The sequence below is a fragment of the Marmota marmota genome, unplaced genomic scaffold (genome assembly GCF_001458135.2).
Source record: "Marmota marmota marmota unplaced genomic scaffold, marMar, whole genome shotgun sequence".
Lineage (NCBI taxonomy): Eukaryota > Metazoa > Chordata > Mammalia > Rodentia > Sciuridae > Marmota > Marmota marmota.
Window position 1 is genome coordinate 22,088,469 of NW_026000005.1, and position 26,695 is coordinate 22,115,163.

Consider the following 26,695-nt stretch of genomic DNA (forward strand, 5'->3'; position numbering starts at 1 on the left):
TGCCCCCCCCCCCCAAAAAAAACAAAAAACAAAAGAAAAGAAAAAATGTTGACTACAGAATAAGTAATATTACCAAGGAAAAAAAGAGGAACATTTATGCTATAGTTTAGATGTGGAATGTCCCCCAAAAGCCTGTGTGTTGTTAAAAGCCTGATCTTGGGGTAGTGGTATTGGGAAGTGATAGAGCCTTTAGAAGGTGGAGCCTAATGGGAGATTTTAGGTCAATAAATAGCATGCCTATGGAGGGGCTTATGGGACCCTGTCCTGTTTTTCATGTGCACCTCAGTAATGAGGTGAACAGCCCTCCACTACCACCTGCTCCTACTATGATACACTGTGCTGCCACAGGCCTAAAATAATGGGGCCAACCAGTCATGGACTGAAACCTCCAAAACTGTGAGCCAGAGTAAACCTCTCCTCATTTTAAGTTGATTTATGTCAAGTATTTGTTACAGTAATAGAAAGCTGATTCAACAGAATTTCCTAATGATAATAGGATGAGTTCATCAAAAACAAATTAATTCAAATTAGTTGCAGAGTTTTAAAATCCATGAAGTCAGAGTTCAACATTTATTTCCTAGTATTAGTAGACAGAAAATCACTTGGGATTTAGAAGACTTAGCAACACTGTCAACAAATACAACCTAATTTTCATTTATAGGGCAACCAAGAACGCTATACATTCTTTTCAACTGCACATGAAACATTCACCAAGATAAGCCATATGCTGAGCAAAGACTTTCATAATGAAATCTAGTATTACTGAAAGGAATGAAATCATTTGGAATATATTCTTTGACCACAACAAGATTAAATAAGAAATCAGTAATAGAAAGATGCATGGGTTGGGGCTGGGGATGTGGCTCAAGTGGTAGCGTGCTCGCCTGGCATGCGTGAAGCACTGGGTTCGTTTCTCAGCACCACATAAAAATAAAAATTAAGATATTGTGTCTACCTAAAACTAAAAAAAAGATGCATAGGGCAATCTCCTCAATATTTAGAAATTGGAAAAAAAATCTGGATAATCCATGGGCAAAGAAAAAACTGACAAAATATATGGAACTAAATAGTAATGAAAACACAGCACAAATATGGGGGGATACAATTAAACCATGTTTAGAGGGACAATCATAAATGTTCCTTTAATAATTTATATTATTCAATATAATATAAATATTTTATATTTAAAATAGTTTGAAAGAAAGACCTAGAGTAATAATCTCACTTCTAAGAAGCTAGAAAAAGAACAAATTAAATTCAAAGTAAATAGAAGAAAGGAAATAATAAAGATAGCTATCAGTGAATTAGAAAAGTATTATATAATTAAAATCTGTGAAATCATAAGTTGGTTCTTTTTTAAAAAAAACATTTATTTTTTAGTTGTAGGTGGACACAGTACCTTTTTATTTTATTTTTATGTGGTGCTGAGGATCGATCGAACCCAGTGCCTCATGCATGATAGGCGAGAGCTCCACCCCTTGAGCCACAACCCCAGCCCCATAAGTTGGTTCTTTGAAAGGATATAGTTTATTTGTAAGAGCTGGGGTTGTAGCTCAGTGGTAGAACACTTGCCTGGCACATGTGAGGTCCTCAGCACCACATAAAAATAAATAAGTAAAGGTATAAAAAAAGAAAAAAATTAATTGCTAAGGGCTGGGGATGTGGCTCAAGCAGTAGCGCGCTCGCCTGCCATGCGTGCGGCCTGGGTTCGATCCTCAGCACCACATACAAATAAAGATGTTGTGTCCGCCGAAAATTAAAAAATAAATATTAAAATTCTCTCTCTCTCTCTCTCTCTCTCTCTCTCTCTCTCTCTCTCTCTAAAAAAAATAAAATTAATTGCTAAGCTATGCACAGTGGTGCAGGCCGGTAATCCCAGTGGCTCAGAAGGCTGAAGCTGGAGGAATGTGAGTTCAAAGCCAGCATCAGCAAAAGGAAGGCAATAAATAACTCAGTGAGACCTTGTCTCTAAATAAAAAAAATGTAAAATAGGGCTGAGGATGTGGCGTGGTGGTCGAGTACCCCTGAGTTCAATCCCTAGAACCGCCTACCCCCCCAAAAAATTGATTGATAAATCTTCATTTAGATTGGTGAAGTGGGAAAGGATACAAATTATCATGCCAAGAATGAAAAAATAGATGTTACTACAGGTCCTACAAAAGTTAAGAATATAATAAAGGAACATTGTGGACAACTTTATTCCAGTAAATACACCAACCCAAATGAACTAGACAAATTCCTTAAAAGAGGCTATTCAAGGACTGAAGTTGTGGCACAGGGGTAGAGTGCTTGTCTAGCACTTGTGAGGCACTTGTGTTCCATCCTCAGTACCCCATAAAGAAATAAAGTCATTGTGTCCATCTACAATTAAAATTTTTTTTAAAAGAGGTTATCAAAACTGACAGAAGAAGAAATAGAAACAAATGTCATTGTATCTAGTAGAAGAATTAAATTGATACTTTTAAAAAACCTTCCCATCAAGAAAACTCCAGACCAGATGATTTTAATAGCGGATTCTGTCAAACTTTGAAGAAAGAAATAATACTAATGCCCATAAGTCCTTCCAGAAAATGTAAGAGATAATATCCCAACTCATTTTAGGAGGTAATAGTATTCTAGTAACAAAGCTACATAGTGACACTGTAAGAAAACTGCAGATCAGTATCCTTCATGATTACAAACACAAATCTTTTAAACAAAATATTATTAAGTCAAATCCAGAGTTTATGTTAAGTATGCAAGTTTGATAAGTAAAAATTCAATATACAGTCAATCCTTACTATTTGTAGATTCTGTATTTGCAGACTTACCTATTAGCTAAGATTTATTTGTTAACTGCAAAGTCAACACTGTGGTGTGTTTGTAGTCATTTGTGGACATGCATGTGCTGGGAGCCATTAGCCAAGTAGGTATGACAATTTCCTTGCCAGCGTACCCCATGTTGCAGTGACATTGAATGTAGGTGACCTTGCTCAAGGACCAAGGCGGATTAGGGTGTTCCGGGTTTATGATAATCGTGTTTAGGGCGTTCCCAGTTTAGGTTCCAGGTTTAAGGTTTAAGATTATTCCTGCTGGGAATAGGGCGTATCCTGCTGCCTGCGTTCCCCTTGAGTTCTCACGGGATTCAGAGTATATTTTGGGAGACAGAAGCCCAGTGGAGGTGGATTTGGGCAGAGAACGTGGATTTCCCCAGAACGTGTTTGTAGACGGCTGATGTGAGTTCGGGAATAAAGAGTTGCTGTTTGAATCTACAAGCTGTGTGGTGGCTCGTGATTGTGTGCCCAGCCAGACTGCGGCATGCATGTGCAATGGAAATTTGAGCATGTTCCAACATGCATGTTCTAGCTAAGATCAAACATAGAACTCTGCTTTCTTTTACCTTTCATACTATAAACAAATGTCCTTTTCAGTCTATTTAGTGTGACTGTTTTTTTGCTTTTTGTTAATGATTGTGTTATTAAGATGGCCCCTAAGGATATTGTTAAAGTGCTAACATTTTTTTTTAAGTGCCAACATTTTTAAGCAGAAAAATGCATTGCACGAGGTTATTGAGTGGTTGAGGAAAATGTTGTGATTAGAGGCCCACAGGAATATAACAGTATATTTCCCCTAGAACTGATGGTTTGGTATTTGCAAATACAGTGTTCATGTGACTTTTTAGACTATGACTACTACTGACAATGAGTTATTTCATTGTTATTTAAGAACAAAGAAGGAAAGCCACATGATATTTCAATTTCTACAGAAAAAGTATTTGGTAAAATTGAATATCTTTTTATGTTAAAGTAATAAGTTGCTTGATTATACCATATATAAGTATATAATATAAGCCAATATCCAGTATATTTCTTCATAAGATCAGTAACGAATCAAGGATGACAATTCTTATTGCAGTCCTAAAGTTTATATGAAACTGCAAAGACCAAAACAGCCAAAACAATATTGAATGATAATAAAGTTGATGAACTTATACTATACTGCCTGGACAGAGATACAGATCAATAGAACAGAATAGAATATCCAGAAATAGTCTACATACTTCAATGAAGGTGTCAAAGATAGGTCAGTGAATTGGGGGTCTAATCCAAAATCTATTTGCTTATAACAATGTCTTGAAATGTTTTCTTCTAGCTGTTCCGTAGTTTGGAATTTTGCATTTAGTCTTTGAACTATTTTAAGGTTTTTTTGTGCATAGTGAGAGATAGGCGTCTAATTTTATTCTCGTGCATATGAATATCCAGTCTCCCAGAACCATTTATTGAATAGACTGTTCTTTCCGCAATGAATGTTTTATACTATCATATACTTGCTGTGGTTTGAATGTAACCACATGAATACTAACATATATACATATATATACGTTTATGATATATATTTCATAAATATATGTGCTGTGCTTATGATATTACATAAATGTATTGGGATAATACATAACTTTCCATGTTTACATACTGGAAACTTCATATTCTATTTAATACTGTTGTAAAATGGGGATTAATAAGGGATGATTGGATCATGCAGACTCTCCCATCGGGAATGAACTATAATGTCATTATCCAGGGAGTGGGAAGTCCCCATTCCTGCTTTCTCTCATGTATGTTTTCTTGCCGTTCCTCCTCCACCTTTTGCTGTATGTTGCACAGTAAGAAGGCCCTTGCCAGATGTTAGTGTCATATTCTTGGACTTCCTAGCCTTCAAACTGTGAGCTAAATAAACTTCAATCAAGTATTAAAAAATTGTATTTTCAACAAATCGTTCTGGAACAAATGAATATCCATTATCAAGAGGGATAACCCTTAACTCTTTCCTCAAACTCTACACAAAAAGGAAGTTCAAATGGATCAGAGATCTAAATGTGAAGGCTGAATTTGAGAAACTTCTAGAAGAAAACAGGAACAAATCTTGATCCAGGGATCTACTCCAAAGATTTCTTAGGACACAAAAAGTATGAACTAACTTTCTGTTTTATCAATTTTTAAAATTTCGTTGATTTCTGGCTCTTCTACTGCTTTTTGTGTTGATTTGTTCATCTCTTTCTAGGGTTTTGAGATATAACATTAGGATATTATTTGGTGACTTTACATTCTTTTGAAGACTGTGCTTAGTGCAATGAACTTTTCCTCTTAAAACTGCCTTCATAAATAGTGTCCCAGAGATTTTTGTTGTGTTGCTGATATCATTTACCTCTAAGTGTGTGTGTGTGTTTTTTTTTTTTTTTACTTCATCCCTGATTTCTTCTTCTATCCATGGGTTATTCAGTAGAGTATTATTAAGTCTTCAGGTGTTATTATAGTTACCACTCAGTCCATTCAAAATGAAATGGGCTGATTAGGTTACAGATCTCTCAGTTCAGTCATTTCACCTCTGAAAATTCTTGCACTAACACAGGAGCTTTTGGGAGACACCTCAAATCCAAACTGTAACACAGTGGAAGATTCCTCAGCAATAAAAAGAAATGAACTGTTGATATGTGCAACAAAGATGATTGTTACAGGCATTATACTCAGTGAAAGAAGCCGGGACACAAAAGAGTACATATTACATAATTATATGTGTATGACTCTTTGGGAATACTTAAAATTTTAATTTATGTGTCACCTTGGGTACAGCAATCTGATATCTAGAATTTTTTCAGAGATAGTTGTATGTCATTGAAAGTGTCCATCATTATGGGATTAAATTATGGTGTATCCATCCAATAAAATGGCATATATCTGCACTTTAGATATATAAGAAACTCAAAAAACTTACCACCAAAAAAAGAAATAACCCAGTCAATAAATGGGCACAGGAACTGAACACAGGCACTTCACAGAAGAGATTTGAACAGTCAACAAATATATGAAAAAAATGTTCACCGTCTCTTATTAACTAGAGATATGCAAATTAAAAATACTTTGCTAGTGAAACTGCAGATTGGTTCAACCACTCTGGAAAGCAGTATAGAGAGTCCCCAGAAACTTGGAATGGAACCACTGTTTGATCTAGTTATCCAGAGGACTTAAAATCAGCATACTGCAGTAATGTAGCTATATCAATGTTTATAGCAGCTCAGTTGACAGTAGGAAAGCTATGAAACCAACCTAAGTGCCCTTCAACAGATAAATAGATAAAGAAAATGTGGTTTATATACATAGTGGAATATTTCTCAGCCATAAAGAAAAATGAGATTATGGGATTTGCTGGTAGATAGATGGAACTGGAGACTATCAAGCTAAGCCAAATAAGCCTATCCCCCAAAAAACGAAAGGCCAAATGTTCTGATATATGGCTGCTAACACACAGTGGAGGTTGGGGGGAAAATCGAAGTTCATTGGGTTAGACAAAGGGGAATGAAGGGAAGAGATGGAGAATAGGAAAGACAGTAGAATAAATCAGATGTAACTTTCCTATGTTCACATATGAATGCCAATGAAAATCCACATCATGTATAACCATAAGAATGGGATCCCAATTAGAATAAGTTATACTCTATGTATGTCAAAATACACCCTACGGTCACGTATATCTAAGAAGAACAAATTTGAGGTCTGGGGATATAGCTCAGTTGGTAGAGTGTTTGCCTAGCATGGACAAGGCCCTGGGTTCAATCCCCAGCATCACCACCGGAAAAAAGAAATTAAAAAAACATAGCATATATCTTATTAAAATAGTGATGTGAGCTGGATGAAGTGGTGCATGCCTATACTCCCAGCAACTCAGGAGGCTGAGGCAAGAGGATCCCAAGTTCAAGGCTAGCCTTGGCCACTTGGGCTCTAAGCAATTTAGGAAGAGCTTATTTATTGCCCTGGAAATATAAAATGAAAGTGTATAAATGTAAGACAGCTTTCTGGAAATAAATACAAAAGTGTTTGTGGAGATTGGCCTATTGGGAATTTTTTCTTTCTTTATGTATTTGTCATTTTCATACTTGAAAAAAATAAGTGTTTTTCTTTTTTTTTTTTTTTGAACAAATGAACATGTCTTATTTATCTTTTCTGCTTGTTGATTTTGTGGATAATCAGGAATATAGCTTGATCAAGTTCAAGTTTTACAAATACCTAGTCCAATTCAACAAGCTCTATAGAACCTGTGTAAAGTAATACCTACAGGCCATGATTTGGGATGGTCTCCTGCCATTGTAATTATGTAGGAACCAGTTCAACTGGTTGGTACTGGTAGTCAGAGCCTAAAGCACTGACTGAAATTTTCAGTGCCACACCCTGCTGTATGTAGGAAACCTCTCTGAAGGCTTAATTTTTAAATACCTTTATTTTATTTATTTATATGTGGTGCTGAGGATCAAATCTAGGGCCTCGCATGTGCTAGGCGAGTGCTCTACCGCTGAGCCACAACCCCAGCCCTGAAGGCTTAATTTTTAAAAAAGTCAAATTGGAGTTGTCATTTTTTATTTACCTTGAATTAAAAAAAAAAATCTGAATTTCTTGCATAGAACCCTCTTGTTGATAGAAGACAATAGCATTAGAAGTCATTCTCTTCTCTCCATTTCTTTTCAAGTTCACCTCATTTAGGATAAATGATCTATTGTAGTTGACCAAGAAAATTGATTTTTCATTGACCATTTAAAGAGATACCTTCTGTGTCAGGTACCAGCTAATCATGGGGATGGGAGGAAAATAAGTTGATACCCTGCAAAACCTCGCAGGAATAGTCCAAAGACCTTTTCAGTGAGCCATGCTGCAGCAGTACATAGGAGAGGCTTTTGACCTAGCTTCTGCTGATATGTTTCTTGGGCTTGAGTAGCTCTTTGAGGAAGATTTTTCCAGAGGAAGTAACATCTGAACTGAATTTTAAAGGTTGTGCGTGATTTAGCCAAACCAAAGAAAAGGATTAGGAGGGTGATTTAGGTAGAGAAGACCTAGAGGGAAGCAAGAGCATGGCATAGGCTGCAACTCTGTGGACTTGGTAGGGATTGAGACAATGTAGGCCCAAAAGTGAAATTGATGATGCCAAGTCCCAAAGTGTTTTGTCAGCTGTCAGTCTCTTCCTGTGGACTGCCTTATAAATATAGTCTTTGACTGGGCATGGTAGTACACACCTGTAATTCCAGCCACTTGAGAATCTGAGGCAGGAGGATGACAAGTTCAATCCCAGCCTCATCAATCTAGCAGTACCCTTTCTCAAAATAAAATATAAAAAAGGGCTAGGAGAGTATCTAGGTAGTAAATCACCACTGGATTAAAATACTCAGTATCACAAAAATAAACAAATGCAAGCTTTGTTCACTTAGGCTGGGAATCTTCCCATCTTTTCCTCTTTGAGGTTCCCTCCCCTCTTGTAACCTCTCATAATTAGGGCACAAAATCATATTAGTTTGGGGAACTTGGATGGAAATGGTATAATGACAAGCTAGGTGTATAAAATGTTCTTTACTGCAGGCTATAACTTATTTTTATTTTTTATTTATTTTTTAGAGAGAATTTTGATATTTATTTATTTATTTTTTTAGTTTTCGGCAGACATAACAGCTTTGTTTGTATGTGGTGCTGAGGATCGAACCCAGGCCGCACGCATGCCAGGCGAGCACGATACCGCTTGAGCCACATCCCCAGCCCTTATTTTTATTTATTTTTTTGATACTGGGGGTTGAATCGAGAGGTGCTTTACCACTAAGCTACATCCCCAACCCATTTTATTTTTTTATTTTGAGACAAGGTCTCACTAAGTTGTTGAGGCTGACTTTGAACCTGCGATTCTCTTGCCTCAGCCTCCCAAATCATTGAGATTGCAGACATGCACCACTGCACCTAGCTATAACTTATTCTTTATATTTTCTAGGACCTAGCACTGATCACGGTTCTGAAAATTTTTAAATGAATGGGTTAAATGAAGGAAGTTCAAAACCAAAGATGTTTAGTATTTTTATCTGTGACCATGTATAACTCTTCTGTTCTCTGTTTCCATTGTAGAAGTAATAATTAATAATAATTCTAATAATCTTGGGAGGCCTGATGAAAAACTCAACTCTTGGATAGTTAAAAATACTTAAATTGAAATTAGACCTATTTGTAAGGTTTGTTTGTTTAGCACACTGCTGGGAAACTGAAGCAATAACTGGGATGTAAAAAGTACCTGACAGGGCTGGGGTTGTAGCTCAGTGGTAGAGCGCTCACCTAGCATGTGCGAGGCCCTGTGTTCAATCCTCAACACCACATAAAAATAAATAAATAAAATAAAGATATGTGTCCAACTAAAAAACAAATTTTTTTTTTAAAGTACCTGACAGCTTTTAGCAATTTGATTTTAATGATACATACCACTTTACATCGTTATGTGTGCCCCTTTTCTGCTTCTAGCTTAGAACAGTCTTCTTGTGACTATCCCAGTAGGGATTAATTTTTTTAGGTAGTGTGAGTATGTGTATTTATTGCTTTTCAAGTTTCAGAATTAATAGTGAGAGGACATGTTTTCTTGAACTTATGGATATGTACTACATGTGTTTATCTTCTGTTGATTCAAAACATACTGAAAAGTAGTCTGTACATGGAGAGATGGTTAGTATTTATAACAAATTGGCATTGTTTTGGTGAAATAATTGTAATTTTGAAAGCCTATTATGTATTTGAGACATACTGTGAAGCAGCTTTTGTGATTATTGGCAACACAGCTATTGTAACTATTATCTTAATGGAATTGAATCTTTTTATTATGTGGGTCACATTACCAGCAACTAAACTTTCATACTTGTAACTATGTAAGTCTCTTACTAAAACAATAATGTAATGCAATTTGAAGACAGGTCTTAAAAAATGTCTTCACATGTACAGGGAATAACGGGCAAAGTATTTGCCATTATATAAAATTAGAATAGTAGCTTTGTTAATGTAATCGTATACATACATTTATTTAATATTTTTAACAATAATATTTAATATTCTGTTTGGTTTGATATTTTAAGCTTTGTGTGGTAGCATATGCCTGTATTCTCAAGCATATTGTGAAGCTATGAGGATACCTCATGAGGTTTTTGCTGCACATACATAATTCTCCCTTTACAGTATAAAAGCAGTTATATATAATATATAAATGAATATTGCTGTGTCCCAATAAAACTTTATGGACATTGAAATTTGAATTTTATTATTATTATATATCACAGAATATTATTTTTATTTTTTTCAAAACCATTTAAAAATGTGCAAACTATTTTTAGCTTGCCATATAAATAAAACAGGTATAAACCAGATTTTGCCTGTGGCCCTTAGTTTCCCCAAAGCCAGATATTATAAGCTATGAAAAGTTCAAAAATCGAATGCATTCATTTATATATGTTTCAGCATTTTATTATTTCAAAAAATCAGTAACTTAGTTTTAAATTTTGTTATTTATATCTTTTCTCTGACTGTAAACGCCCTACAAAAAATTCAAACAGTACAGAAATGCCTATAGAAATTAAAACCCTAATTCTTTTCCCAAAAGGTTAGTTACATATTTTCTCCAGATTCTTCCCATGTTTACTTCTAACTACTTTTGTAAACAAGAGATGAGATTTTGCCTTTTGTAGATGTATGAGGACTTGCGTAGTTTATAATCGATGATTCTGTACGCCAGAACATGTCAATTTCTGTGTTTATTCTTTTGAATGGCCTATAATGTTACACTATATGACTCTAATGTATTCAATTTTCTTTTCATTTTGGACATTTGTTGTATCCTGTTTATCCTGCAGTTCATTTTAAGTGTTCTTTATAAGTAAGTAGAGTCTTAAATGTGATCATTAGTTTTTTTTTTTTTTTTTTTTTAATATTTATTTATTTAGTTTTCGGCGGACACAACATCTTTGTTTGTATGTGGTGCTGAGGATTGAACCCAGGCCGCACGCATGCCAGGCGAGCGCGCTACCGCTTGAGCCACATCCCCAGCCCCGTGATCATTAGTTTTGAAATAACTTTAATTTCACTCTGAGATTTGAGGAGTCAGTCTTAAAAGATGTGCACACTGAATATAGTTTTAATGAGGTCCATTTATTTACAGAACATGTTTTCCACTTTCACTGCTAATTCTAACCAGTCTCACTCTTCTCTTACAGAAAATTATATATAGATTCATTTGCAATGGTTAAACCACATGTGTGATCTCGATTGACACTTGATGATTATTTATCAAAACTTGGCATTATTTATCAAAACTTGGCACAGGGATGTGGTGGCACTGGGTTCGATCCTCAGCACCACATAAAAATAAGTAAAATAAAATAAAGTCCGTTTATAACTAATATATATATATATATACTTGACATTTTATGGGGACTGGAGTCGTAACTCAGTGGTAGAGCATTTACCTAGCAGGTGTGAGGTGTGAGACCCTGGGTTCAGTCCCCACTACCACCACCAAAAAAAAAAAAAAAAGGCCTGAATGTAAGTTTTCATAAATGAAAAATGCAGAATTTAAGTTTTCATAAATGAGAAATGTTAATCAAGTTAGTTATTAACTAGAAATTGATGTTTGCAATGTTTTCATTTCTTTTTTATATAATCTCTCCTTATATATTACATTTGCTTTATTGCCATTCTTTTTCTATAGTAATTCACATGACTATCTTTTTTTTTTAATAATTTTTTTTTGTAGATGGACCCAATACCTTTATTTTATTTATTTATTTATTTATATGTGGTGCTGAGGCTCGAACCCAGGGCCTCACGCATGCAAGGCAATCGCTCTACCACTGAGCCACAACCCCAGCCCACATGACTATCTTTTAGTCAACATTCATGTATTGGTAAATACCCCTTTTATTTACTCTGAAACTTACTCATTTTGCAAAGCTTGTGGTTGATTCTTTCAGTTGATTTGGTTTATGCATTCCTAGGGTAATCTCAATAGCAAGGGATCAATGAGCTTTATCTTGAAAGCTGTCTTTTTAGCTGGTAAGTTATCACAAGGCAGTTGTATTATTACGCCATCCTCTGAAGGTTCTGTTGATGTTTGGAGTAGGATAATAACTAGGCACTATAAATATTGTTACTAATGATATGAAAAATTGTCACTAATGTTTTTTGGCCATGAGTTTGACTTCCTATGTGATTTTTCATTATTCCCTCATAGTTCCCTGAAAATTATAAAACAAGATTTTAATTTATAAACAAGAAAGAGATTTAGGTAGACATTTATTGGATGCCAGGGATAATGTGGTTCTAAAGAAAATTACTCCCCCCACCCCTAGAAATTTTGATTTGGTAGGCCTAGAGTTTTGATTTGGGGTCCCCGAGTATACCTTTTTTAGGAGAATGCTTAAGTGATTCTTTGGCTCTAACACATACTTTGAAAAACTTTAGGTGTGTGTCTATACTAATTGAGACTGTTTATATCATAGCATCTGGTTTCCTATACTGAAGAGCAGGAATTGTCCCATTCTTTGTTTCTCTCATAGATAGAAATCTGTTAGGTGTAGAACTGGAGTTAAGCCTTCAAACCCTCCCTCTCACCACAGGGAGGCAACATGAATATAGTGGAAAGAAACCTGATTTCAGATCATGGTATTACTATAACTAGCTATTGAACAACAAGCAAATAATTTCTCCATGTACTTAGCCTACCTCTTTTCTCCACCCCATTTAACAAATGAGGATAATACCTATTTCACAGAATGTGCTTAAATGAATGATACACAAATGTGAGGAAAGGTAATAATGATTACATTGGGGCCACATCTCTAAAGTCCTTTTGACATTCTGTGATTGGTTATATATTTAAATATAATATAGAACTGATATTCTTTTCCTCTTTCCTTTTCCCTCTAGTAGGTGTTTCCTTTCTCTGGAGTATTCCTTTCTTGTGTCTTCTGTGTGTTCTTTAGATCTTCCCCATTACTTCTTAATACTTGCCCTCTCTTTCTTGCTGTGGTCTAGCTAGCCCTCACAACCTGCAGGTCTCTAATAAGCTGCATGAGAAGGGAACTAAGTATGATTCTCATTCTGAAAATACACAGCTCCACCCAGTTTAGGGTCACAATAGTCAAGGGCATTTTAGACCATCAAAAAGCAGCTCAAGAGTTCTTAGAACTAGAGAGCATTAGAAAAAAGTTATCGGGCTGGTCACGGTGGCACATACTTATAATCCCAGCTGCTTGGGAGGCAGGAGGATTGCAAGTTTAAAGCCAGCCTCAGCAACTTATCAAGGCCCTAAGCAACTTAGCAAGACCCTGTCTTAAAATAAAGTGGTTAAGCATCCTGGGTTCATTCCCCAATACTCCATGACCCCACCAAAAAGAAGAAAGTTAACAGGTAGCACTTTGAAGCTGATTATTGACATATATGTTCATGGTATTTATAAAGTGCCAAATTTTAAAACATTACTCCCTAGGCTAAAATAGAGTCCCTTTTTTTTTTCCCCCTGTCCATTCACCCTTATCCCAATTCTCATATTGTTATCTAGTATTTTAGTTTTTTTAAACTGCTTAGTTATTATTTTTACAGTATATATTTACTTATGTTTATCCATTAGTTTGTTAATTTATTTGCTTGTCAGTGCTGCTTCTTAAACCCTGATCTGATCTTTTCGATCTTCTTCTTTTGGTGGTACCTTTCTTTAAAAAGTAATATTTTTCAGAGGGTGTCTTTGCTTGGTAAATCTTGTTAGTCATCTGAGAATTAATGTTTCATCCTCACTTTTGAATAATATATAGCTAGATATAGAATTGTAGATGGATAGTTTTTTTCCCTGGTTATGCAAAGTTATCCAACTATCTTCTGCCCTGTTATTTTTTTGTATCGGAATTAAACCCAAGCTATTGAACATTAACTTGTTCCTTTTTGTTGCTTATTTTTGTATATTTAAGTTGGATAACTTCTATATAACTTGTTTTCTTCCTAAGCTATTTTTAAAAATAAATATATATTTTTTAAATCTAGGTGACAAAACGCGACCTCCTTCCTCAAGCCCCTCCAGTATTATCCGTCGCACTTCTTCCCTGGATACACTTGCAGCTCCATACCTAGCTGGGCACTGGCCTCGTGACAGTCATGGGCAAGCTGCACCTTGCATGAGGGACAAAGCTACACAGGTAGGTTTATTATAATTCTTATCTTGAAGTGTTTCACTATGAAAGTCATTTCTCAAATTATTTGTTCTACCCTTTGTACAAATTCCTGAAACATTTGTGTACATTAGGATTTCCTGAGAGGCTTATCAAAAGGGCACCTAGATTGGTTCCATAACTTGGCTGTTTTGATTTAAACATTGATGTGGCTGTATCCCTGTAGTGTGCTGATTTTAGCTGTTTTGGATATATACCAAGCAATGAGATAGTTGGGTCATATGGTGGTTCCATTCCTAGTTTAAGGATCAGTTTCTTTTATTCTATACCTAGGAGTGGAATTACTGGGTCATATAGCAATTCGTTACTATTTTTACAATAAACGTTTACCTTTTAGAGGAACTGTCAGATTGTTTTCACATTAGATGCACCAGAAACACTTGGGATTTAGTTTCTTTACATCTTTACCAGCACTTTTTATTTTCCCTTTAAAAATATTATTATAGTCTCCTAATTCGTGTGAAGCGGTTTTGATTTGTGTTTTTGTATATGATTAATGATGTTGAACAATGTTTTTTTGTTGTTGTTGTTTTTTGATACCAGGGATTGAACCCTAGGGGCGCTTAACCACTGAGCCACATTCCCAGTGCCCCCTTCTTTTTTAAATATATATATGTATATTTTATTTTGAGACATAGCCTCACTAAGTTGCTGAGGCTAGCTTTGAACTTGGTGATCCTCCTCCCTCAGTCTCCCAAGCTACTGGGATTACACCACTCCTGGTTTGTTGAGCACCTTTGTATGTGCTTTTTAGCTCTTTGTATATCTCTGTCGAGTTCAGATACTTTCCCAATATTAATAAAAACAAGTTATATAGAAGTTATCCAACTTAAATATACAAAAATAAGCAACAAAAAGGAACAAGTTAATGTGCAATAGCCTGGGTTTAATTCCAATACAAAAAATAACAGGGCAGAAGATAGTTGGATAACTTTGTATAACCAGGGAAAAAAACTATCCACCTACAATACTATATCCATCTACAATTCTTTTTCCAACTTCCTTACCTCAGGCTTATTTATCTTATAGGTTGTTTATCTTGAGTATGTGATTGTGATTTCTTTCCTATTTATTATGGCATACACCAGTCATCTTTTCGCTTTTAAAATTCTTATTTTCTCTTAGAATTTTCATGTCTCAGAGGCTTTCTTTTCACTGTTGCAGGTTGATTTCCATATTTTATAAGATTGCTTTATTTTTGAAATTTATGGATTGGCTTTTCAAATTTGTGGAAAAGATCTATGTTCAGAAACTTTATAAGATGGCGTATAATTAAAATCTACTAAAATTAAATATTTGGTAAATTAGAAACTAATACAAAGTCAAATTATTGAAGGTAGTTATTTATAAATCTACAAACTTGTTTAGGGGTGGTTGTTTTATTTTGTTTTGGTACCCGGGGTTGAACTCAGAGCCACATCCCCAGCTGTATTTTGTATTTTATTTAGAGACAGGGTCTCACTGGGTTGCTTAGCACCTCTCCATTTTTGAGGCTAGCTCTGAACTAGCGATCCTCCTGCCTCAGCCTCCTGAGCCACTGGGGTTACAGACTTGCACCACTGTACCCAGATAGGGGTTGTTTCTTTTATTGCAAGAAAAATCTGGACTTTATTGCAGGAAAAAAAAAAAAAAAAAAAACAATGTTTGCTAGATAAAAGTAACACCAAAAATTAAAATCTTGATGTTAAGGAAAAACTGAAGAGATGGAACTATTTTTGTTTTTAAATTATTATTATTTGAGTAACAGTTGCTGTTTTTAATAAAACCTCCTTCCATTGGCTGAAAGAATATAATACTAGGAGGAAAGGAAAATGTTAAATTTTTTTCCCCAGACTTAATTCCATTGACCTCAGAATAAGTTCTGTTGTTGCCTCTCAGTAGCTTTCTTGGGTAAGCCTAGGATTCTAAGAGGCCTGTTTCCAGACCTTGTTTTGTTTGTTTTTGTTTTTAAAGTAGGATCCAATCCAAAATTTATACATCATATTTTATTTTTCTTTGATCTTCTTTAATCTAAGAGCAGGACATTCTAATACTTTTTTCTTAATAATATTGGGATTTTAAAAATGAATTATCCTACACATTTTTTTTTTTTAAAGAGAATTTTTTAATATTTATTTTTTAGTCTTCGGCGGACACAACATCTTTGTATGTGGTGCTGAGGATCGAACCCGGGCCGCACGCATGCCAGGCAAGCACGCTACCGCTTGAGCCACATCCCCAGCCCTATCCTACACATTTGTAAATGAACTTTTTCCTTTTGCAATTAGCAAGTAGTTTGTGGGATAATTTTTGGCACATGAATATCCTGTTCCCTACTAACTTTTTACCTATCAGTTTTAGTATTCATTGATGATCCTTCAGTTATTTATTTTTTTTTTAGATTGCAAAAATGGTAGAATAAAAAAAAAAAGGGAAAAGGTGATTTTCTTTTCTTTTTCTTTTTTCTTTTTTTTAATTTTTAGTTGTAGATAGACACAATACCTTTATTTTTATGTGGTGCTGAGGATCAAACCCAGGGCCTCATACATGCTAGGCAAGGACTCTGCTGCTGAGCCATAACCCCAGCCCAGGTGATTTTCTTTACACATACAAAGTACAATATTTTATACTGTCTTCTGCAACCTTGTTTTTTAATTAATGTATTAAGGGTTATTCTATCTATAGAGATTCTCCCTTTTCTTTAAGGTTTTTTCCCTCCTTTTTATATAAAGAAGCATAAGCCAACTTCTTTCCCCCAAGCTCTATTTGAGAAACTTAGCAAGTAAGACCCGTGTTAAATATGAAACTATTAAACCCTAGATGCAAGTATATGCAAACAGTTGTTTAAGCAAACAATTCTTGAATTTGGAACTATATCCACAAAGTAGTTCTTCATGATCATTTTTAGCACAAAGTTAATATAGTGATATATGTGAAAATTATGTACATGTATGAATATGAGTCAGTGAAACTCACTTTTCTGTGTAGTTATTATGTACCAATTAAAATGAGAGTTTTTTTTTTTTATTTTTTTTATTTTTTTAGTTATCGGCAGACACAACATCTTTGTATGACACAACATCTTTGTTTGTATGTGGTGCTGAGGATCGAACCTGGGCCGCACGCATGCCAGGCGAGCGCGCTACCGCTTGAGCCACATCCCCAGCCCCGAGAGTTGTTTTTTTATTTTATAAAAAATTATAAAAATTAATATGGAAATTTTAAGTATAAAATTAATATGGATATTTAAATGTGGAGAATAGTTTCCTATTCTTGCTTTGCCCTCTTTGCTTCATCTCTCACTCAGATGCAAGCCCATAGACTACATTCAAGAATCAGGCTTTGTTTCTTCCCACTTAATGTTTATAATTCCTGTTATCACTTACATTTGATTAGAACTCACAAAAATATTTTTATAAAGTAAAAATTACTGTTTCTATCCTGTTTTTAAGTGAAATTATTACTCAGCCTTTTTTTTATCATATTTCCATGACCATAAGAGATTAAAAAAGAAAAAAAAAGTTTGAATACTTGACATAATAGAATGAAAATTGCAGCTAACACTTATTGAATATTTTGTCCGTGGCATTGGGCTTAAAAATTAAACCTTTTTCATATATTAACTCCTTTAATTCACCTATTACTTTAGTGGATAGATTGTTATTCCTGTTTATAAAATGGAGAAATTAAAAGTCATCCTATATGATAAGTAAGATTACAGAGACATATAACTGAGGTGGATGGGACTTAAACATGTGTTTAACATCAATATATGAACCATGCATACTGTGCTGTATTTTATCAAGAATGATTTAAAATTAAACAATTTCTAGTATTAAGATCATTCATTACCTTGATTTTGGCTTTAGTTTGATACTTTCAATTAAATCCAGGGGCACTTAACCACTAAGCCACATCCCTAGCCCTTTATATTTTTTACTCTATGACAGGTTCTCGCTAAGTTGCCAAGGCTGGCATTGAACTTGAGATTCTCTTGTGTCACCAGGTTTATAGCTATACAGCACCCCACCCTACATGAGTTGGTGTTTGTGACGGGTGTTTTAACAACTGACTACAGAGCCAGTGGACCCTCACATGAAAAATCATAAAGCACAATAAGAGTTACTACTCCTGAGATGACTTATCAATTGATAATCCTGAACTGAAAGTGGAGTTTAGGATGGAACAGGGCATTCAGTAGTAGTGGGCAGTTGACTGAATTACAGTCCTTTCTTCTGATTTGGTTTTTTTTTTTTTTTAATATTTTTATTTTTTATCTGAAATTGGATGCAATACCTTTTTTTTTTTTTTTTTTTTAAGAGAGAGAGAATTTTTTTAATGTGGTGCTGAGGATCGAACCCAGCGCCCCCCTGCATTCCAGGTGAGCACGCTACCGCTTGAGCACATCCCCAGCCCAATCCCTTTTTAAAATTTATTTATTTTATGTGGTGCTGAGGATGAACCCAGGGCATCGCACCTGCTAGACGAGCGCTCTACCGCTGAACCACAACCCCAGCCCTCTGATTTGGTTTTTAAGGTTCGTTGTCAGAATGGAGTCCTCTTAGTTACAAAGGGATCCAAGCTTGGGCTTGGAACATAATCTAGGAACATAATTTATATTTAGGAATTTATGTTAAGGAAAATAATTTCTTGATTTTGGAAAATTTATTTTTTTTTGTCTTTGTTTGAAACTAGACCATTTTATAATTAGTAATTGGTAGGTTGAGTGTAAAGGATACCTAAAACTGTGAGTAAAATTTTTTTATTACTACTTGTTGATTTGAATGGGCTATATATGTTTATGTAGTACGAAATTAAAGTGGTCCAGAGGGGTCTATAGTGAAGAATCTTCCTGTCACAGGGCAGCCTCTGATAATCAGTTTCTTTGTTTACCATGTATTTTCTTCCAGAGATAACATATTCTTCTAGCTGTCCCATATAAAGGCAATTGCTATACAGACCATACTGAGCCTTAAGGCTTTTCTTAACTGTATCTGGAGATTGTTTAACATTTTTACATTGTGAATTTTCTTACTTATTTTTTATAGGTACAAATCTATTGTAAAGATATGCTACAATTTATTTAGTGAAGTCTAAATACAATGTATTTATATTATTTCAGTCTTTCAAGAACACTGCTGTAAGGAATCATATGGATATGTCATTTTGCACATTAAAATGAATATTTCATGGGGCTGGGGCTGTAGCTCAAATAAATAAATAAAGATATTGTATCCATCTACAACTGAAAAAATATTTTTTTAAAAATGTATATTTCATATGTTTGCAGGATAAATTACCAAGTTATCAAGCAGTATGTGTATTTATAACCTTAATAACAGTTGCCAAAATCTCCATTCATGAAGGCTGCACTAACCTTGAAGGTGCACTCCCACCAGCAATGTAGGAGAGTTTGTTATCAAATTGCCCAGTTTTGCTAAAGTTTTAACTTGCATATCTCTTATTATCCATGAAGTTGAGTATTTTTTCTTTTACTTTTTTTTTTTTTTTAAACCATGGCCCCTGCAATTTATTTTTATTTATTTGGAGATGTGGTCTTGTTCTGTTGCCAGGCTAGTCTTGAACTTGTGGCTTCAAATGATCTTCCAACCTTAGCTACCCAAACACCTGGTAATACAAGCATATGCCAGTGTGTCTAGCAAAGCATATTTTCGTGTGCCAAGAATTCATGATTTATCATTTTTAATTTCTGATACATTATTTTCAGATTCCAGATTTAGTATAACCTAAAGAACATTTTTTTTAAAACATTTATTTTTTTAGTAGGTGGACACAATACCTTTATTTAATTTTTATGTAGTGCTTGGAATCGAACTCAGTGCCTCACACATGCTAGGTGAGCACTTTTTCTCTGAGCCACAACCCCAGCCCCCTAAAGAACATTTTTGAAGCTATTCTCTGTACATTTCTAAAGCAAGAGTAGACAGTATAAAGATTAAGATTGTGAGCTCTGGAGCCAGGTTTATTTCTTGGCTCTCCCACTTCAATCTGTGAGATAGGCAACTTATCTAACCCCCCATTGTCAGTTTTCTTATCTGCAAAACTTCTAGAAATCTGTACATGTATTAAATCAGATAAAGCATAAGAAAACATAGTGCCTAGCACTTAAGAAGAGTGGAAGAAGATTAGCAGTTATTAGCATGCATCTATACTTTGTTCAATAAATCTGTAATAATAATAGTATATGAATAAGTTATTGGTAACTTAGTAATAAAAATGAAATATGCTAAATATAATTGGTGCTGGGAGAATTGTGGGTACTTTGTGGTATTTTAAATGCTTTCTAATATCTTATTTTTTTTTTGGTAAGAAGAATGTATTTTGTAGTAGAAAAAAATGTGACATACATTGTTATTAAGTGATTTTTGTTAAAATGCTCTCCACCCCTCTTTTTTTCCATTATAGACAGAGAGTGCATGGGCTGAAGAGTACTCTGAAAAGAAGAAAGGATCTCACAAACGCTCAGCATCCTGGGGCAGTACGGATCAACTTAAGGAGGTCAGGAAGGTGTTCCAAGGAACTGGAAATTTTATCTTTCATTTGGCTAGTTCTTTAAAGTTGTAGGCAGCAACAATTTGTCATTTTTCATTGATTTTTTTTAATTGAGAGAGAACAACAGAAAAAGTAATTGTATCGATTGGATATTGATTGTTGATGGTTGTTTTTTTGGTACTGGGCATTGAACCCAGGGGCACTTAACAACTGAGCCATATCCCCAGCCCTTTTTTTGTATTTTATTTAGAGACAAGCTCTCACTGAGTTGCTTAAGATCTCGCTAAGTTGCTGAGGCAGGTTTTGAACTCTTGATCCTCCTGCCTCAGTTTCCTGAGCTGCTGGGATTGTGGGCATGTACCACCGTGCCTAGCTTGGATAAAGATTTGAATAGGGAAGTGTACACATTACTTACCTGATTATGTGAGAACTTTTTGTTTTTGGAAGGAGAGTCCATAACTGTCAATACAGTGTAAACATCAGATTTATAAATTATAATGATACAGCAAATTCATGTTTGTTATTTTTCTGTAATGTTTCTGAAATTTAGTAATTCAGTTTAACCCAGTTGATTATGGTTCTATGCTGTGATTACTGTTTTCTTTGCCTATAATTAATGACATTTGCATTTTACACATAATGTGTAAATGAAAGAAAAATTCAGTCAGAGGATAATCATTGAAATTGCATTGGTTATTTAAAGATTATATCTATGAATACATTTCATGGCTTGACTAGATCTTTAAATGCTACTTAATTTTTGGAGCCATTAAAAGTTAGGTATTTAGTAAAGAATTCTGAATCCAAGTTGACTTATGGTAAGAGCAATGAGAGAATAATTGCTGTTCTTTTTGAATTCTTAAAGTTGTAATTTATTTGGTGCTGAAAACTTATTTGCTTAGTACTCAGGAAGCTTGAAGACTGAGAACAATATTTGAATATAGTTCTTTTTCTTTTTTTAATATCTATTTTTCAGTTGTAGTTGGACACAATACCTTTATTTTATTTATTTTAAACCTTTATTTTATTTGTTTATTTTTATGTGGTGCTGAGGATCGAACCTAGCTCCTCGAATGTGCTAGGCGAGCGCGCTACCGCTGAGCCACAATCCCAGCCCTATTTACTTATTTTTATGTGGTGCTGAGGATCGAACTCAGGGCCCTGCACATGCTAAGTGAGTGCTCTACTGCTGAGCCACAACCCCAGCCCATGTTCTGTTTCTTTTTAAAAGAAATGAATTGTGTGTATGTATAAAAATTGTACAAGAAATTGGATATTGCAATCTGGTTTTTAATGTTCAAATGACTTACTAAGGGTAGTTTTACTGGTTCTTATTAAGCAAGGATGTATTTTTACTTAGTGTGGAAATCACTCTGGTATACTTGTTTTTCTCTTTTTCAGATTGCAAAATTACGCCAGCAGTTGCAGAGAAGTAAACACAGCAGTCGGCATCATCGAGATAAAGAAAGACAGTCTCCATTCCATGGCAACCATGCAGCTATTAACCAGAGTCAGGTAGGAGCACAGAAACCACAAAATCCAGAAAAGAAATTTGTTCTGGTTATTTGTTACTTTGAAGGTGATTATTTAAAGCAGAAATGTCCAAAACATGTTTAAAACAATAATTTAAATACTGACTTGACAACCTTTATAAAAGAAAACAATATTAAGTTTACAAAAATGATATTTTCTTGTAGTGTAAGATCTGACTTCTAAAGGCTGATTATATATTTTGATTTGCCATAGTTTGGTCTTTACTGATTCACTATGTTGGAGGCAGAATAATGCAGAGACATTACCACTGGTTATGGAACAAAAACCCTAGATGATGAGTAGCTTATCCTTTCTAAATTTCAGTTTCCTCATCTGAAGATTGGAAATAATAATACCTGTATCATGAAGTCTTTTGGAAAGGAAAATCCTTTGACCACTTTAATTCCTTACATACAGCCCCATGAACTACTTTTGATGGCTTGGTCAGGGAACACTTCTTTTTGACTGAATTGAAATTGGCTGGAGTCTTTTGGCAGGACATGAGCAAGTTCATTTCAGGTCCCATGATTGAATCTTTTAAAGTGAAGGGTTGGGAGTGAAGGAGACTAGATTCAATTTTCTTTCTCAACAGTGAGGCAGTAAACCCTGGAAACTAGACAGCTTTTAGTTCTGCAACTTTCATATCATTTTTTTTTTTTTTTAAGAGAGAGAAAGAGAATTTTAACATTTATTTTTTAGTTTTCGGTGGACACAACATCTTTGTTTGTATGTGGTGCTGAGGATCGAACCTGGTCCGCACGCATGCCAGGCGAACGTGCTACCGCTTAAGCCACATCCTCAGCCCTTTCATATCATTTTTTAGGACTGGAATTGGCAAACTATGGCTTGCAAACCAAGTGGTCCACCACCTGTTTTTTGTAAATAAGGTTTTATTGGAACAAAGCCATGTTCATTATTTGTATATTGTTTATGACTCCTTTCTTAGTACAATATCATTGAGTAGTTTTAACAGACTAGCTGGCTCACAAAACCTAAAATATTTATTGCTTGGTCCTTTATAGGAAAAGTTTGCCAACCACTTTTATGGGATGAGTTTCTAAGGATTGCTAAGTATATGTGGATTGTTCGCAGTAGAAAGTATGAGTAACGGTATATATATTTTTTAATATTTTTTGTCTTAAAATATTAATATAGCGGTCAATTTTTATTTTTTTACAAATTTATAGGCTGATTGGTAACTTTATTCCATATATAAGATATTTTAAGGGGTTGGGGGTATGGCTCAGTAGCAGACCGATTGCCTAGCATGTGTGAGGCACTGGGTTCGATTCTCAGCACCACTTAAAAATAAAGAAATAAATAAAATAAAGGTATTGTGTTCATCTACAGCTAAAAAAATTTAAAAAAAATATATTTTAAGCTGGGACTGGGGACACAAAAATCCCAGCTACTTGGGAGGCAAAGACAGAAGAGTCATAAGTTTGAGACCAGCCTGGGCAACTTGGTGAAAAAAATCTGTCTCAAAATAAAAAGGGATGAGGATATAGCTCAGTGGTAGAGCACCCTTGGGTTCAATCCCTAGTACTTGGGAGATAAACACACATAATTAGACATTAACACATTTAAAAACCTACACAAACTGGGTTTATTTCTGAAGAAGCAGAAATGTAAACTTTTCAAAATATGTGAAAAATTTATATTATAATTAAAATTATTTTAATTAATATTCCAAATTTATCAAAATTGGAATATTAATTAAAAACCACACCTCTTCACCCTCAAAAGACTGAAGACTTAGATGGTTTCACAGATCCATCCTTCCCCTCCAATTCATCCAAAAATAACTTGGTATGTATTTCAGAAAGATAAAGCAAGCCAGTCTATATTTTTACTCCAAGTAAAGATTAAGATGAAATTTCATTGAATTAAGGGGTGTTAATAGGAGTTAATAAGTTTTTAAGTGAATTAAGTTTCACTATAGTTAATAATTTCTTAAAACTGTCCAAAACTTTTTTCCTTGAAACTTGAATTTTTTTTATTAATAAGTGATATTAAAGCATACAAGAAATACATGTTAATTCAAAAACATGCCTTTGCAGAAAAAGTAAAGCCTAGAAAATAGAGCAACTTGAAAAATAAATTTGTCTACCTTGAATTTTGCACACTTGACACATCAAGCATCTTGACCTCTTACCACAAATAGGACACATATATGCATTTCGATAGTTATGACACCTGGTATTCATGTTGAATTAAACCTCTCAAACTATAAACATGAAAAATTTTCAATTGAGTTATAGATATGGCTTTGTTTTAGTAGCTTTTCTTTCTAGTGCAAAAGCGTAGACTAATGTGTACTTTCAAGACCATTCATCCATTCACCCTGCATTTATTAAATATTTATCTTATGACTGGTACTGTAGTACTCATTAGGGAATATAGAGATAAAGAAATACTGTCACATCCTCATCAATTCTCATTGGAGAGAGATAAGGAAATAGTTAATTAGAAGATTGTGTGTTAATAGGGTTTAGAGTGGACTGAGAATGGCTTCTCAGAGAAAGTGTTGTCTAGCTGATTCCTGAAAGATAAGTAGGAATTAGCCAGTGTTCTAAAACTAGAAGTAGTCTTGGTCCTGGTTAGGGGTAGTAGTAAAAGATGAAGTTGGAGAAGTAAATAGCAGCCAAACCTAAAAGGCTTCATGTCCTGGTTGTTAACACATTGGGATTTCATCTTTGGGACACCAGCAGACCATTTTTTGAAATCTAGAAGATGGACACATGATCAAATATGCATTTTATAATGGTCATTATAGGTTCAGAGTAAAGAATGAATTTGCAGAAGGATAAGTTTAGAGGTGAGGAAACCATTTAAGAATAGGACTTAGTAATCCAAGTAAGAAATGTTGGTGACCTCAAGTAAGGTAGAAATTTTGAAACTAGTGAAAACAGATAAACTTAAGTGATATTTAGAAGGTGATAAAAAAATAGTTGAACTCTGTTGAACTGCCTACTGAATGGCAAGCACTCTATTCAGTGCTTGTATGTAGTGTAGGTGTTTAAGTCTCATCTTTTGGATTGTATCTCCAGTTTACAGACTAGAATATCAATGCCAAGAGAGATCGGGTATCTTGTCCAAGATCACATGAGCTGGAATTGGGATTCTGAGCTACACATTCAGTCCTCAGAATTTTGAGAATAGGAGACCAGTTCTAGCCTTTACGTACAATTTTAAATATCTGCCTCAATACCAGTTACAAAAATAACTCAAAATAGATCAAAGACCTATATGTAAGAGCTAAAACTAAAAGCTCTTAGAAGAAAACAAGCAAAAATGTTTGTGATGTTGGATTAAGCAATGGTTTCTTAGGTATGACACCAAAAGCACAAGTAAGTAAAGAAAAAGTAGATAAATTGGTTGTCTTAGTCAGCATTTTCATCACTGTGGTCAAAAACACCCAACAAGAATGACTAAGAGAATGGAAAGTTTATTTTGGGAATGAAAGTTTCAGAGGTGTCAGTCCATAGATGGCCAACTATACTGCTCTGGACCCAGGGTGAAGTGGCAGCAACATCATGGGGGAAGGACCCAGCAGAGAAGAACTGTCAGCTCATGGCAGGGTCAAGAAGCAGAGAGAAGGGGAAGGGGGAACAGGTAGTGAGATAGGGAGGAAGGGGCCAGAGGGAAGATGCACCCTTCCAGGTGATGTCCCCAGTGGCCTTCCTCCTCCAGCCATGCCACATCTGCTTAAGTTACAACCCAGTTAGTCCATTCAAACTAGAATGGACTGGTCAAGTCACAGTTCTCATGTTCTAATCATTTCACCTTAAATATTCCTGCATTAGCAGGAGGTTTTAGGGAACACCTCACATCCAAACCATAATATTGACCTTCATTGAAAACTTTTTTGTGCCTCAAAGAACATCAAAAAGAAAATGAAAAGACAGGGGGGAATATTTACAAATCATTTATCTAGTAAAGAAGTGTTATCTAGAATATATAAAGAACTATTGCAACTCAATAGTTGCAATTTAAAAATGGAGAAAGTATCCAAACAGAGAGTTCACCAAGGAAGATACACAGTCAATAAGCATGTGAAAAAGGTGTTCAATATAATTTGGCAACAGGGAAATGCAGTTCAGAATTCCAGTGAGATATCACTTTTTTGGGGGACGGAGTGGGGGTGGGGGAGGCCGCACTCAACCACTGAGCCACATCCCTAGCCCTGTTTTGTTAGGGGATTTGTTTTAGAGACAGGATCTCACTGAGTTGCTTAGCACCTCGCTTTTGCTGAGGCTGGCTTTGAACTTGCAATCCTCCTGTCTCAGCCTCTTGAGCTGCTGGGATGAGGTACCACTTGATACCCACTAGGATGGCTGTAATTTATTTATTTATTTATTTTTTTTTTTTTTCCATGATGAAATTGCCATTTTCTTTTTTTTTTTTTTTTAAATTTTTTTATTGTGGGTTGTTCAAAACATTTACAAATTTCTTGACATATTCATATTCCACATCTTTGATTCAAGTGGGTTATGAACTCCCACCCTCACCCCATACACAGATAGCAGAATCACATCAGTTTCACATCCATTGATTTACAAATTGCCATCCTAGTGTCTGTTGTGCTCCGCTGCCTTTCCCATCCTCCACCCTCCCCCCTCCCACACAAACCAC

At 35.0% G+C, this 26,695-nt stretch overlaps 1 protein-coding gene and 1 non-coding gene across 2 annotated transcripts in view; both read left to right on the top strand.

Moving 5' to 3' along the window:
* The window catches only part of Fam117b (family with sequence similarity 117 member B), a gene marked incomplete at its 5' end in the record, with an annotated part of 89,432 nt that overhangs the window by 38,800 nt on the left and 23,937 nt on the right, over window positions 1-26,695 (top strand). Inside the window, 3 exon segments of the mRNA XM_015480979.2 lie at window positions 13,851-14,002; window positions 20,441-20,533; window positions 21,929-22,042. Coding sequence (XP_015336465.2) covers window positions 13,851-14,002; window positions 20,441-20,533; window positions 21,929-22,042 — 359 coding nt within the window.
* On the top strand, window positions 6,533-6,605 carry Trnaa-agc. Its single transcript has one exon. It is a non-coding gene; the product is annotated as a tRNA-Ala (tRNA).